Source organism: Acomys minous (genome assembly GCF_964271855.1).
Source record: "Acomys minous genome assembly, chromosome: 5".
Lineage (NCBI taxonomy): Eukaryota > Metazoa > Chordata > Mammalia > Rodentia > Muridae > Acomys > Acomys minous.
The window spans coordinates 83,093,112-83,109,486 of NC_140494.1; the positions used below are offsets into that span (position 1 = coordinate 83,093,112).

Genomic DNA, 16,375 nt, shown 5'->3' on the forward strand with positions numbered 1-16,375 from the left:
AAAGAGTACTAAAATAGTCTTATTTCTCATCATAATGCTATTTCTCTCTACAAATAAACTGTCTGCTTTGCACATTTGAGTATTCTAGTTCTAAGATATCTTTACAACCACGACAACCTTACAAGAAAGTAACCATCTTACCTCTTGCAGTCAATTTATGCCCTAACAAATGAGTCACTTACTGGCAACACGGGAAAGACTGTCTAAACATTAAGAGCCAGGCACAGCGAGCCATCACTGTACTTGAGAGGTTAGTGCAGGAGGATCATTAGTTTGAGGTCAGTTTGGGTTACACAGTGAGTTCAAGGCCAAGTATGGACTACATAGCAAGATCCTGTCTCAAAAACAAATAATAAAACAAAAAAGAAAAAATATTAAGACAATTTCAATCTCCTGGTCACTTCATAAAATAACTTTTAAAAGGGCCACACAAACTGTGATCAAGAATGATTTTTATCAGTGGGATGCAAAGATACTTTATGTAAATAAGTGTGATACACTGCATAAGCAAAATGAAAGAAAAATCTGTATTGCAGAAAATGTATAGAAAAATTAACATAGGATATAAAGTGATAGCGACCACAGTCAATAAGTTAGATAGAAATGTACTTAGTCATAATGGCAGTACATAAAAAATACAGTTATCCTTCAGTGTTACAAAGCTCAAACTTGTCAAGGACAGGCATGCCTATCTTTCCTACCTTCGTTTAGCAAATACTGGGAAAAGCTTAGCTGGAGCAATTAGGATAGGCAAAGAAAGTCACCCAAGTAAGTAAAGTAAAATTGTTTCAGGTGACAGGGTGTCAATATAGAAAATTACACTACATAAAATGATAGAGAACAAAATTTTAAGCAGGAAAAATCTAAACAACTATGAACAAGACAAGACTAAAAACAAATGGCAAGTATCCCATGCACACTGAGAATTACCATAGTTAAAATGTCCGTCCTACCCAAAGAACCTTGTAGATTTATTGCCACTGTATTAACAATTCTAATGAGATTTTTTTTACAGGATTATAAAAAAAAAAATTCCAAAGTCATAAGAAACCAAAACCTTTCAGATGAGCCCAAAGACATAAATAAAAACTTTTTTAGGCTTATTGATGTAGTGCAGGGCTGGAGATGAAGCTCATTGGTAGTGTTCACTTAGCATGAAGTCTGACACCCAAGCACTGCACAAAAATGAAAGAGTGTGGCTGTGCTTGCCTGTAATTTACCACTGGTGAGACAGAGGCCAGAAGATCATTATTAGTTAATTTCAAAGCCAGTCTAAGCTCCAAGAGACCTTGTCTCAAGGAATAAGAGCAAAACAAACAAAATCCATTACATAGGTAAAAATCAAACAGTACACTACTGATACAGACTACATAACAAAATTGTTTAGAAATAAACTTATTGCAATGGCTAGGTGTAGGGGCACATACCATTAATTCCAGCACTCTGGAAGGCAGAGAGACAGGTGGATCTCTGTGAGTTTGAGGCTAACCTGATCTACATAGATCTACAAAGAGATTATCTCAAAATCAGAGGAAAAAAGAAAAACTCTACAGTCAACATAATTTCAACAATGAGTTTAGAACTCCATAGTTTGATGGTAGAGCACTTGTCTAGCACTTGTGAGGCCACAAGTTTAATTCCTAGCACCAAAACAGAAACAAAACAAGAACAAAGAAATGCATATAAACAAATTTTCAACAAAACTATCATATGAAAAGGATAGCTAAACAAATGAAACTGACAAAAATGCATGTGCAAGCAAAATAAGTACACCTGTGTGTGTGTGTGTGTGTGTGTGTGTGTGTGTGTGTGTGTGTGTGTAAATAGAATTAAATAATAGTAAAAGAAATACAGTTAAGTGGGGTAGGCTGGCTCAACCCCAAACTCTCAGCACTCAGAAGGCCTAAGGAAGAAACACTAATACAAATTAAGGCCATCCTGGTCTACACAGTAAGTTCCATACTATCTTGTATTACATAGTGAGATCACTCCGAACAAACAAAACCCTGAAAGTAAAACCTAAAACTGTGACACAATAAAAGTCCAAGAAGAATGCTTCCAGTCACACCAAAAAAAATTTTGGAGCTGACATGAAAAGCATGAGCATTAAAGGCAAAAATAAACAATTAAGGGCATATCAAATTAAAAATTTGCAAAACAAATCTGATGTGGCATGTATACAGACAGAAAAAATACCTGTAAACCATATATATTACAATGGGTCTATGTCTAAATCATAGTAAATCAGTTAACTTCACAGCAAAATACATGTATCTTAATGTTAAAATTGATAAATAAATGAAGTCAATTTTAGCAAAGACATACAAATGCCTTATAGATTAGAAAATGCAAATCAAAACTATGAAGATACTATCTCACATTTTTAAGTGACAGAGAAAAAGATAAGCAATAAAAAGACTAGGTATAACACTGGGAATATAAATTGATAGCCATTAAAGAATAGTACAGACAACACTGAATTACATCTATCATTACTGTAACAAACCCACTTTTGGGACTGTATCTGAGGACATAAGATCATCAATTTAAAGAGATAGTTACACCCACATTCAATGCAGTGATACTCCTAACAACTAAGGTATGGAAACTAAGTATCCTTAGGCAGGTGAAAGGATAACTAAATGTCTTCAGAAAAAATGACCACAACACAGTGCCACATTGAGAACATCACGTAAACTGATATAAGCTACATAAACAGTTAGACATGTTGGCACATGCCTGTAACTCCAGCAGTAAAGTCTGAGGCAGAAAAGTTGGGAGTTTGAGGTCAGTTTGAGCTACATCAAGACCCTGTCAGAAAAATTTAAAAGCTAGGTAGAATACAAATACTACATGACCTAGGGAGGACAGGCTAAAGAAAAGTTAAACTCCAATATGAGAATGGAATAATAACTAACAGGGACTTGAAACTCAGAGAAAGGGATTACATTGGTCAAATCAAACCTATTTGTTTTAAGTACTTGAACACTATGCAAAACATGGTGATTTCAGTGCTAGTAAAGTAAACAGTTAAGACAATACAATGAGCAAGGGATGGTGGCTTGCACCTGTAATCTAAGCACTAGGAGGCTGGGCCAGGGCTGCCAGGAGCTAGACCTCACTATAGGCTATTGATTTTCATACTAGCCTAGGCCACAAAGTGAGACTGTCTCAAAAGTAAAAAAGGAGATGACGACGACGATGACAAAGGGGAGAGAGACAGACAGTGCATACGGGGTGCATGATAACAAACTAACAATTAGTGAGTGAGTAGACAGGATAGATAGGAGTTTGTGTTCATTACCTCACAATGCTGACATGAAACATAATAAACACTAGGTATAAACAATAGTTTCAATCATATCAAACAGGAATATTTCTAAAAAGAAAACCTATAAAAAAGAAAACATATAATTGAAGTCAGAAAAATACACAAATGTAGAAATATTCCAAGTTCATCTAGAAGCACCCAGGAAATCCGTGTGTTACCCATCCAAGACTTCAAGACACTGAAAGAAATCCCCTATTACATACATGTAGTAATGTATGTACACACATGTTCAGTCTGTAAATACTATATAAAGTCAATATAAAAAGTTACTTCCCAAACTGCAATAAGAATTTTCTCAACTGTGAGATCGTAAGCAAACAAAGAAAAGTTAAAATCTATGACATTTCTACATGTCTTGCTTGCATTAATACACATGGAAACACTAAAGATTTTTGTTTCCTATACTACAAACCTTGAATTCATAGATCATGAGATTTTGATCTCTCCCACAATCCTTAAACTCAGAGCATCCTCAGAATGAGTTGTTTCTTACAGCAAATAGCAACACCTGAATGTTTTTATACATTGCTCATTGTATTAGTAAGATTTGTATAAACTGAGTTCTGGCTGCAAAGGATGTCAAGGGCTTCCAATTTTCCGATTCCTTACACTCCAAGGTTCTCCCCCCAGTGGGGGTTCTCATGTTCATTAGCATCAGCAGTAGTGGTGAAGGCTTCCCCACATTCCTTATATTCATACGGTTTCTCTCCTGTGTGTTTCCGTAAATGTTTGTTAAGGCCTGAGTGCTCTGTGAAGGCTTTTCCACAGTACTGACACACATAGGGCTTCTCTCCAGTGTGAATTCGCATGTGAACTCGAAGGTATGAGGACCACAAAAATGACTTTCCACATATTATACACTGAAAGGGCTTCTCTCCAGTGTGAGTCCGCATGTGAACAGGAAGGTAAGAAGAACAGGTAAATGTCTTCCCACATACTGTACACTGAAAGGGCTTCTCTCCAGTGTGAATTTTCAAATGTACATTAAGATACGAGGAAGAAGCAAAGGCTTTCCCACAGTGGTCGCATTCGAAGGGCTTCTCTCCTTTGTGACTTCGTATATGTGCAATAAGGCCTGAGGAAGTGCTAAAGGCTTTTCCACATTCTTGGCATGCATAGGACTTCTCCCCAGTGTGGTTTCGTAAATGTATAGTAAGGCCTGACCGAGCAGTGAAGTCTTTCCCGCAGTAAGTGCATTTATACGGTTTTACTCCAGTGTGAATTCGAAAGTGGGTCTCAAGGGATGAAGAGTTTCTAAAGGATTTTGTACACACCTTACACTGAAAAGGTCTCTCAGAACTGTGAGTTTTTATGTGTACAGTAAGTTGAGCAAAGCTAATAAAGCCTTTCCCACATTCCTTACATTCATAGGGCCTTTCACCAGTATGTGTTCTTATGTGTTTAGTAAGGCATGAGCGCTCAGGGAAAGTTTTCCCACACTCTTTACATTCATATGGTTTCTCTCCGGTGTGAGTTCGCATATGAATACGAAGATAAGAGGACCGTGTAAATGTTTTGTCACACTGGTTACACTCAAAGGGTTTCTCTCCAGTGTGAGTTCTTAAATGTCCAACAAGAGATGAGGAATGAGCCAAGGCTTTCCCACACTGATAACATTCAAAGGGCTTCTCTCCTGTATGAATTCTTATATGTTCAACAAGGCCAGAGGATGTACTGAAGGCTTTCCCACACTCCTTACACTCATAGGGCTTCTCTCCATTGTGAATTAGCACATGCTTAGTAAGGCCTGAACGTGCTGTGAAGTCTTTCCCACAGTAATTACATTTGTATGGTTTTATTCCAGTGTGAATACGAAAGTGGGTTTTAAGGCATGAGGAATTTCTAAAGGTCCTTGCACATACCTTACACCGAAAGGGCTTCTCCCCAGTGTGGGTTTTTATATGTTCAGTTAGTTGAGCAAAGCTGGTGAAGGCTTTCTCACATTCTGTACATGGATAGGGCCTCTCTCCAGTATGTTTTCGTAAGTGTATTGTAAGCCAAGAACGGCCACTAAATGCTTTCCCACATACTTTGCACTCATAGGGCTTTTCACCTGTATGAGTTCGTATGTGACCCAGCAGGTAAGAGGAACGGGTAAATGCCTTCCCACATATGTTACACTCAAAGGGCTTCTCTCCAGTATGAGTTCTCAAATGTGTAGTAAGGTAAGAGGAAGATGCAAAAGCATTCCCACACTGGTCACACTGATACGGCTTCTCTCCGGTATGACTTCTCATATGTTCTGTAAGGCGTGAGGGTTGAATAAAGGTTTTCCCACATTCCTTACACTCGTAAGACTTCTCTCGAGTGTGTTGTCGTAGGTGTACAATTAAGCTTGAGCGCTCAGCGAAGGCTTTCCCACATTCCTTACAGTCATAGGGTTTCTCCACAGTGTGGCTTTGCATATGGAGATTAAGATACACAGGATGTGTAAAGAATTTTTCACATTTCTTACATTCATAGTACTTTTTTCCAGTGGGAAGCACAACTTGCCCATCATGGCTTACAGGACGAGTAAGAGCTTGCCCACACTGCTCTGATTTGTGGAGATTCTCTTCACTGTGAGAAGAACTATGCGCCTCAAGTTCTAACTGACTGCCCAGAGTTTTCCCACAGTCATTGCATTCAGTAGATTTTTCCAGAGGGCACATTCTCTGGGTAACATCTGGAGTCAAAGTGAACGGTTTTACACACGGGTTCAACTGAAAATTGTTCTCTTCAGTAGGAGTTTCTTTAAGTGGTGGCAGAAAGTCTTTTCCATACACATTACACTCTGAAGTGTTCTCTGTATTTGGAGTACTAATGTGAGTCTGAGGGCAGGAATCTTCACTAAAAACCATTCCAACTTGTACAGAGTCACTGAGCTGGCCTCCTTTTTCTCTTCCCTATTGATAAAGGGGGAAAGATGATTAGGATGTTTTAAGCTTGTGCAGAGAGATATAATTGTGGAATTCTGATGCACTACATTTCACAATGCATTTGCGGCATAATTTTGTGTGGCTTACTACTGTACTCCCAGCAGTCTGGAGGCTGAAGCAAAAGGTCACAGATGAAGGCTACCCTGAGTGCTAGTGAGCCTCTCCCCGAAAAAAGAAGTAAATGAAAAAGAGAAAAGAAAAGAAGGGAAAGATAAGAGTCCCCTTACTTGTTATAGCTATTCTCTGAAATATCCTTCATTTCATCTATTTTTATTAGTGAATCCCTAATCTTCCCTGACCTTGGACATTAGGCTCCTTGTTTCTCCCAACCGCTGACTAAGGAGCTAAGGACAACTGAGGAGTTCTGGGAGAAAAAGATGTCAACTTAGGAATATGGCTCCTAGTAGACCAACCATGCTCCAGTGACTGGCCTTACATATTACATGCACCAAGGAACAGTTTGGCTAGCAAAATCTGATAGATTATTTATTCTAAAAAAGGAAGTAGAGTTGTGAGAGATAGAGAGACGGAGGTGGATCTCGGAGAAATGAGGAGTAGTGCGAGTTGAATATTATCAAAATACATTATATGAGATTCTCAAATAAAAGTATTTTTAAAAAAGAAATATCTGGGCGGTGGTGGTGCATGCCTTTAATCTCAGTACTTGGGAAGCAGAAGCAGAAGGATCTCTCTGAGTTTGAAGCCAGCCTGGTCTACAAAGTGAGTCCAGGACATCCAGGGCAAAACAGAGAAACCTTGTCTCGAAAAACCAAAACACCAAACAACAACAAAAAAGAAATATCCTGGTGCTGAAGAGATGGCTCAGGGGTTAAGAGCACTTGGTGCTCTTCCAAAGGACACAGGTTAGTTTCCCAGCACCCACCTGGCAGCTCACAATTATCAGTAACTCCAGCTCTAGGGAATCAGATGCCCTTGTCTGTTCTCCAAGGGCACCAGAAATGAACATGGTACTAAGACCTATATGCAGGCAAAGTACCCATAAACATCAGAGTAAATTCCATTTCTATGAGTCTTACCAGTTGCATTCCATTTGACATATCTGATGAAAATATATCCTGCTGAAGTGCTGTCTTTTTTGTCTTAAGGTGCATTTCCCATTCTAAAGTGGAACCAAAAAGCATATAAAAGAATTTGCACAGCAAACAAAAAGTTAAAATTTTAAAAACAGCTGAAAACCATCCTTTCATTTGGCCAGGAGTGGTAGTGTACACCTTTAGAAGCCAGAGACAAGCAGACCTCTGTGAGTTCAAGGCCAGTCTTCTCTATAAAGTTGAGTTCCAGGCCAGAATTTCACTTATGTTTCTGTTTGGTTTTTTTTTTAATATTAAAATATACTAAATAAATAATAAATGAAGAGAGATTAAAGCAATTGTATAAGGCTAAAATTTGACAAGCTCAGATATGGCATCACAGTTGTATTAATTTAAACATTTTTCTATTAAAATTAAATGGGATGATAGAATAACCAGAGAAAGAAAATAAAAAACTAGTGTATCACAGACACTATATATTAGCTTTTTCTACAGACATTAAATTGTGTTTCTGAGACCTCCATCTTCAGATTTAAGGTAGTCTTCTTTCTAACAGTTCCCTCAACACATTTCTAAACCATACTTCCAAACATACAGAACTTGACAACAACAAGAAACGTTTTCAACCAATACTAACCTTGGAGAATTCCTTGCTCCATTACTGTCAACTCTACTTTCTGCTCCAACCAAGAGATCAAACTGGGTTTTAACAGCTGACCTCCTAGACACAGAAACAGATACATCAATGGAAAAGGCTCAGGTAAACTCTCCAATGAAAGAAAACTACATTTCTCAGGAAAGACTTAAAATTATTTGGTTTTTCGAGACAGGGTTTCTCTGCACCTTGGCTGTCCTGGACTCACTTTGTAGAGCGGGTTAGCCTTGGCACTCACGGGGGTCCACCTGCCTCTTGCCTCCTGAATGTTGGGATTAAAGGTATGCACCACCACGTCCAGTTTGACTTAAAATTAACAAAGAGCTTAGAATACAAATACTTATGCTTTTGGTGGCCCATCAAATCCACATACAGAACTAAATCCGCACTTAAAAAACACTGGGGGGCAGGGTGGGGTGGGGGAGAGGGTGGGGGGGTGGAACCAAGTCTGTTTGTGCATAGATATAATCTCAACACTGACAAGGCAAGGGGAACAAGAGTTCCCGGCTAGTCATGGCTACAGGGCTAAACAGGGAGGCCTATCTCAAGACATCAGAAATGGCTGATGATATACTTCAGTAGTGGAGCACTTGTCTAGACTATACAATGTCCTGAAGTAAATCCCTACTACTGTCAGTAAATAAATACTATTAATGCCATGTCCTATTCCTATGCCTTCAATATTAAGGAAAATTCTGTGCTTTGAAAAAATAAAAAGCAATAAAGCATTTCTTCCAGTAAGATCTAATGTAAGTAATACAAATGTTATAAAGTTGTCCCACCCTCTCCCCCCAGAGATGCAGATCAAACCCTGAGCCTCATATGCCTAAACAAGGGCTCTACAACAGAGAAACACACCCAGCCATGGTTCCTCATTCTTACAGGAAAATATGAGAGCACCAGTTATCTTTAGAAACAGTTACCTTCATAAAGGCTGTTAAAATAACAGCAGCCAAGTGTGATAGCACACATCTGTTATCCCAGCTCTCAGAAGACTGAGACAGGAGAATTGCTAAGAGCTTGAAGCCAGCCTCAGCTACAGAGTGAGACCTTTCCTCAAAACAAAAATAAATCAAAGGTGGGGGGGGGGGAGAACCAAAAAACTCAAAATAACATTAATGGTATAGTAATAGTGATGCTACTAATCACCATTTAGTTGAGAACTACCATAAGGGATTCCCACTGTTCTGAGCAGATACCACATTCTAGAACAGTATTTCTATGCAGACAAATGACTGCAGCCTCACCCACTGTGGTCAGGTTCTGGTAGTTCTCCAGCATCACATCTCTGTAGAGGTTTCTCTGAACTGAATCCAGTGACGTCCATTCTTCCTGGGTAAAGTCCACAGCCACATCTTCAAAGGTCACTGCATCCTGAACCATCACATAAATGCCAGCCTGAGCCAAGTAAACATCACCTATGCTCACTGGGGAATGAGGAAGCAACATCCATGCCTATAAAAGAGACTAGACCCTCCATAATCTATCTCAGGTCTCAATATCCCTAGAATTCTCTCTATCCACAGGCACTCTGTAGACCTTCTATACTCATGGATTTCTACCTCTTTTTGTTTGTTTGTTTTTGTTTTTCGAGACAGGGTTTCTCTGTGTAGTCTTGGCTGTCCTGGACTCACCTTGTAGACCAGGCTGGCCTAGAACTCACAAAAGATCCTCCTGCCTCTGCCTCCTCAGTGCTGGGATTACAGGCACACATGCGCCCAGCGGCTTTCCACTTCTTACAAATAAACTTACATTACCACAACCACAAAGGGACTCTATTCATTTACTCCCCTATGTTGTGGCATGCTCTCAACTTTCAAACTTGTTATGTGATTACAAAGACATTTACTTGTTTTTAAATGGAACTGTTCATCTTTTTCATTTGTCAGAACACAAAATAATAAATAATCACTAACAGAAGTTAAAACACATAATTACTAAAATACTGAGATAATTTTCAGGATAATCCATCACCTATATAAGATACATGCCTTTCCAGAAAAAAATCAATTAGAATTTTAGTCATGGCATGGATTTTTGGGTTGCTGTTTTGTTTTGCTGTGAGGGCAAGTCTACTTATGAGAAACTGTGCCTTCTTGGTCAGTTTCACACTAACTTTGGATCCCCTAATACTCATCTCCAGAGTATGTATAAGAAATTGTTCCTTCTACCAAGAAACCCATTTCTCCCCAAGACTTCCTGTAAAAAAATTTTTTTAAAACTATCAATCTTGGCCAAGTACATAAAATAGGAAATATACTTTTCCTTGAACTTACCACCTGCTGTGTCTCCATGAAGGTATGTCTTGTCAAAAAATCCTGCTCTAGTGCTAAATCTTTGGTTTGTAATTGCTTTTCCAATTCTGGAATTAAACCCACAAAATAAGATTAGGTTTAAATAACACTATAGCAAAAGTTTTCTTTAAAATGTCTCCATGGTTTTCTAAATAAACCTAGTGAGCAAACTGAAGATTTAGAGAAAATTTTACGAAATATTAAATCTGCCAAAATTAATACATGATAATAAAATAAAAACATGTCACCAGAGAGAAAACGGAAGAAACATCATGAAAGTACAGAATGGTATGCACACTAGCAATCCCAACACACACAAGTCTGAGATTGGAGAATCAACTATTTAAAGCTACACTGGGGAGGGGGGCATTCAAGGCAAATCCTAGGATATATATAATTGATTCTATGTTTCACCGCTGCCCACATACACAGACAAATGAACCTGGCACTCCAGGAGGCAAGTGAATCTCTGTGAGTTCAAGGCCAACCTGGTCCACAGAGTGAGTCGCAGGCCAGTCAGGGCCACACAACACAAAACAAGCCCCCCCCCACGCCACACACACACACACACACACACACACACACACACACACACACACACACACGTAAAAGATAATGAACCTGAGCTGAGCGCAGTGGCGCACGCCTGTAATCCCAGCACTCGGGTAAGCCGGATGATCACAGAATTTTTAGAGAGACAGAAAGTAAGAACAGGGAGTTGACAATGATGTATGCCACTACTAGTCAATGCTGTTCTTCATAAACATTCACCTTGAGGAACTCCTCCTCTCTGTGTGGTCACCAATTCTTCTTTCAAGCAAATCAAAGTACTGGGTTTGATTAGTGTCTGACATCCTACACACAGACAAACTTGTATTAATAAAAGAGATGACAAACTTTTCTAAGATTCAGGTCTATAATACATTTTTTGCTAGCTCCTCACTCAAATTTGCAAACATATTAGGAGTGCACAATCAACCCTGGCTTTTGGTCTATAATTCTAACAGAAGCAGTAATTATTTCAAAAGGACTAAAAAGACAAAGCTTTATCCCATGACCCCAAGGATCTCTGACTACTGAAATACTAACCAATTTCATATTACTTTCAATTACTTCTGATTAAGTAAATCACAGCAATATTTGCTAGGCAACAAAATAAGCCTTTAACTTATGAAGATTATAGTTCATCAAATTCAGATAATCAAAAACCAAACAAAACATACCATCCGGACACAGCGGCTCACACCTGTAATCCCAGCACTCCGGAGGCAGAGGCAGGAGGATCTCTGTGAGTTCAAGGCCAGCCTGGTATACCAAGTGAATCCAGGACAGCCAAGGCTAACACAGAGAAACCTTGTCTCAAAAAAAAAACCAACAACAACAAAAAACAAACAAAAAAACAAAGAAGCCAAACAAAACACTAACTAAAAAGTACTATTCAAATTTATCAAAGATGGAGAAAAGAACACACATTTCAATAGAACTAGCTCATCAGGTATACAAGCTTTCCACATAATACTAACAATCTCAGTTCAAGCTGCAGAACCCACATCTTCTTTTGTTTGTTTTATTGATTGGTTTTTTTGGGACAGGGTTTCCACGTTGTAGCAGCAGCTGTCCTCAAACTCACAGGCATCTGCTTCCCCAAACCCACATCTTGACTGTCAACACCACACTTGGGAAAAGGGCCTCTCAACTGAAGAACTGCCTCCATCAGATTAACCTGTGGGCATGTCTACAGAACCTCTGACTGCGCACTGCTGTAGAAGGGCCAGGTGTGTATAAGAAAGGTGACTGAGTAAGGCAAAGGGAGTAGGCCAGTAAGCAGTGTTCCTCCCTGGTTTTTGTTTCAGGTTCTGCCTCCAGGTTACTGCCTTGGCTTCCCTAGATGATGGACTATAACCTATTAAGCTAAATAAACCTTTTCCTCCCCAAGTTGCTCATTTACTCAGGGTTGTATTACAGCAACAGGAAGCAAACTAGGACACAATATATTAAAAAGTCAGATGCAATGGCACACATCTATAACCTAGCTCCAGCATTCTTATAGTGAGATGAGAGGCAGAAGCAGGATAACTGGCCAGAAGTACAGTGGCAAAAATAATGAGAATGACCCTTCCTCAAACTACAAGGTGGGAGCAGAAACTGACTCCCAGTAAGCTGCCCTCTGATTTCCACATGTGTGCAGTACACAAACACACACACACACACACACACACACACACACACACACACACACACCAATGAAAACAAATCTCTTTTGTTTCTTTGTTTTTTGAGACAGGATTTTTCCAAGTAGGCTTGGGTTATCCTGGAACTCACTCTGTAAACCAAGCTAGCCTTGAATGCAAACCTGACTCTGCCTCCCTAGTGCTGAAATTAAAGGTATACATCACTGCCACCCTAAATCTCAAAAACCAAAACAAACAAGCAAAACAAAAACCCTACAGTGTGCTAGGCGTGGTGCTCAGTAAAGAGGCATATACAGGAACTAAAGTTTGATGTAAGCCCCCATTAAGCTAACACAGCAGTTTAAACATATTAGATTAACTGCTATCAGGCTACCAAGAAGAGACTTGATACTCTATGAGCATATACAGGGGGAGGAGGTCCCCCCTCAGTCACAGTCATAGGGGAGGGGAGTGGGGAGAAAGTGGGAGGGAGGGAGGAATGGGAGGATACAAGAGATGGGATAACAATTGAGATGTGATATGAATAAATTAATAAAATATTTTTAAAAATAAAATAAAATAAGAAAAATTGAAAAAAAAAGATTAACTGCTATCATTGTTGTATCATTGGATTTGACAAAGTTTCTAAACACATTAGTACATAAAATGCACTTGCGTCACATGAAGCATCATAGGTGAATAACTCACCCACAGTGGCCAGGTTTTTGTAGTCCCCCACTGTCTCATCACTAGGCATGTTGTTCTGAGTTGGATCCTGTGTAGTCCTCTCCTCTTGAGTGAAATCCACAGCCTCATCCTGAAAGGTCATCAAATCTAAACCACTCACACATGCTTGTTTCAACCACGTTACTATCACCACCAATCCTCTCGGGACATGAATAGGGCACTCAGCCCAGAGAGAGCTTCGAGTTCTCCCACTGCATGCCCTGGGGGTTCAATGGCCCTAGACCAGGCTTCTCTGTATTCACACTCATTTCTGCCCATCTACGTGGCTTTAATGACACATTTCAAACATTTTTAACCTCATCACACCCTGACCTTTTTCATCTTCGCTCTTTTTAAAAAATACTCCTGGACAAATTGTATAAATGGGATAAATATGAAAAAGAAAGTCTTTAAGAAAATGATACTTTCACTTTCTTTACTATCTTTCAGAGCACTGTAAAAAACAAACTGGCATTTGGCACCACAAGGGTCAAGACTGCCTAGTAATGACTAATAATACAACATTACAGCAATGTAAAAAGCTCCTCTGTCTTTGTCAGGGATTTAATCTCTTTGATAATCCCTGGAGATAAGTCTGTCTACACGGAAAGACGTATATTTCTCTATGCAATGATGCCAATTTGTGGAACTTTTTCATACCTTGCTACAGTTTTCCAGGCAATCAACCAGTGTGCTTTCTCCCTCTGTTTCTTCTCCCTGATTGTAGACTTGGTCCTCTGAAAGCTGACTTCCTGAAAAAAGATACAACAATCAAAGCCACCAAGAAGCCCACATTCACTGTGAGGATGGGAGACCACCTGTTTGCAACATAATTTGTTCACTCAGGATAACTTGCAAATATAAACTCCAGTAACCTACAAAGCCACAGCAATCCTCATAACAGAAAAATGTGATGGTGAACTGTCTTGCCCATCAAAAATAGTATGTTAGTTTCACTTTAAAGCCAAGGAAACTTAAGTTCTGAGAAATATAACACTGATTTTGCCTATGATGACAAGAATCAGTAATGGACTATGCAGTGCCTGCTCCCAAGCACATACTACACGGCTGATATACAAAACAGCCCTCTTTGGCCTACCTCAGCAGTCCATAACATACTGGCAGATCTCTGGCTCTACACTGTGTAGGAGGGACCTACAGCAGATTCTTTACAAAACAGAAGCAATAGGACTTACCACAGGACAAACTGGTAATGTCCATCCTTTTAGTCTGATGGTAAAATATGTGACCAAATTCTTCTGTGACTCCAAGGAAACGTCAGGGAAACTTATGCATCAAAGTGAAAAATGATGATATTCATTTCCCTTTAATCTGGATGATTTAGATTCCTATGAAATCAACCAAAAAGCAACACTTAGCAGTCATCAAACATTATATACTAGCTCTCTGAAGGTAAGATAATGAAAACCACTAACAATGTATACCCTATAACAGGGGTTCATTCAGAGCACCTGCACTGAGTGATGAATTATGTATCTGTTGTGGTCTGAATGAGAAACATGTTCCATAGGCCCATCTATTTGGCCATTAAACATGCTGGCAGCCCTGTTTAGAAAACTTATGGCACCTGAAGGAGGTGAATCCTTGCTTAAGAATATACATCACCGAGGGCGACCTTAAGGCTTTAGAAGCCTCACCCTACTTCCTGTTCTCTCGTCTGTGTGCAGATAAAAATGAGATCCCTGGCTCCTGCTGCCATGTTATACCTTCTCCACCATTATGAACTCAATCCCTCGGGAACCACAGGCTAAAAAAATTCCTTTCTTCCTTAAGTGCCTTTGCTCATATTATCTTATCACAGCAACAGAAAAGTAACTAATACTAAGTAATACTAGAACCTTTTTACAAACGTATTTCTGTGTATATATGTATATGTATATATGTACACTCACATAAAATAATCGTTCCATTTAATTAATTACTTGAACACTCCTTGACAGCAGATATCACAATCACTATATAACAAAACAATTTATATTCTCAAAATAAATTATTGTTCAAGTACTAAGTAGTGACATAGGAAGAACAAGAATGTTAATCTGAGTAACTTTGTCCCTAAAATGTCATTCTGCATGACTATTACACTCCACAACAAGCAACACATAAAGACTCAAGAAAGTCAGCACATGAGCTACTTAAAATATAACACTCTGGACTGGAGAGGCAGCTCAGAGGTTAAGATAGCTCCTCCAGGACCTGGGTTCAACTCCCAACACCCTCACAACCATCTAAAACTCTAGTCTCAAGGACCTAACACCCTTTTCTGGCATCCTTGGGCATCAATAAATACATGATACAGACTTGCACATGCAGACAAAGCACTGTCTTAGGATTTCTACTGCAGTAATAAAACACCATAATCAAAAGCACCTTGAGAAGGAAATGAGTTATTTCATATTACACTTCCAATTAACAGTTCATCACTGAGGAAAGTCAGGGCAGGAATTCAAGGCAAGAACCTAGAGGCAGGAACTGAAGCAGAGGCCAGGGAGGAGTGCTGTGTTACCAGCTTCCCTCTTCCCCTCTGGCCTGCTCAGCCTGCTTTCTTATACAGACAACCTGTCCAGGGACAACACCACCTACAGCAGGCTGCATTCCATAGTAACCATCAATCAAGAAAATGCCCCACAGGTTTGCCTATAGGCCAACTTTATGGAAATATTTTCTCAACTAAGGTCTCTTCTCAGAAGACAGGGCTTCTATCATGTAACAAAAAAAAAAAAATTTAATTTAATTTAATTTAAAAACCCAGCATGATCCAAGCCTTCCATGTAACTGTTATCCCCTACTTACTTCATTCAACATTTTTAATACCTCTCCTTATAACAAAAAGGTTTCTAAAATGTTTCCCTTTGTTAAAGAGGCACAAGAGCCCTCATTCCATGGAAGCATGTATCTATTAATCTCTCCCTTTTTTCTTCTTTCTATTTAAATAGTTTCATTTCACACTGGGCTTTTCTTTAGCAGTTTCACATTTTATTTTACATTTAATTAACAGTGTTGGCTGTATTCATAATTATACTTGGTAAAGTAATTCTCTGCCTGGTTAGTGAAACTGCAACTTCCTAATTAAAGAAAGTACAAATAGAAAATCTGCTTTCTGAAATCATTTCTCTAATGATGGCGCTGAAATTATGTATTATTGCATCTTATTCTAGTAATTGTCATTAGGGTCAAGAAAAATATTAAAATTTAAAACAAAAGAAG

At 39.0% G+C, this 16,375-nt stretch overlaps 1 protein-coding gene across 9 annotated transcripts in view; it reads right to left on the bottom strand.

The window, feature by feature from the left end:
* Positions 1–397: 397 nt before the first annotated feature.
* The window catches only part of LOC311598196 (uncharacterized protein), a 29,298-nt gene continuing 13,320 nt past the window's right edge, over positions 398–16,375 (bottom strand). For 5 of the 9 annotated variants that reach the window (XM_084783157.1, XM_084783156.1, XM_084783159.1 and 2 more), the window contains 9 exons: positions 14,344–14,496; positions 13,808–13,899; positions 13,130–13,238; positions 11,022–11,105; positions 10,233–10,318; positions 9,204–9,354; positions 7,939–8,022; positions 7,287–7,369; positions 398–6,216 (listed from right to left, as the gene is read on the bottom strand). In XM_084783157.1, the coding sequence (XP_084639283.1) occupies positions 3,937–6,216; positions 7,287–7,369; positions 7,939–8,022; positions 9,204–9,354; positions 10,233–10,318; positions 11,022–11,105; positions 13,130–13,238; positions 13,808–13,899; positions 14,344–14,368 (2,994 nt within the window). In that variant the 5' untranslated portion in view covers positions 14,369–14,496 and the 3' untranslated portion in view covers positions 398–3,936. Of the gene's footprint in view, positions 6,217–7,286; positions 7,370–7,938; positions 8,023–9,203; positions 9,355–10,232; positions 10,319–11,021; positions 11,106–11,473; positions 11,589–13,129; positions 13,239–13,807; positions 13,900–14,343; positions 14,497–16,375 lie in introns of those variants that run through there. The other 4 variants (XM_084783160.1, XM_084783161.1, XM_084783163.1 and 1 more) reach the window with 4 other exon arrangements.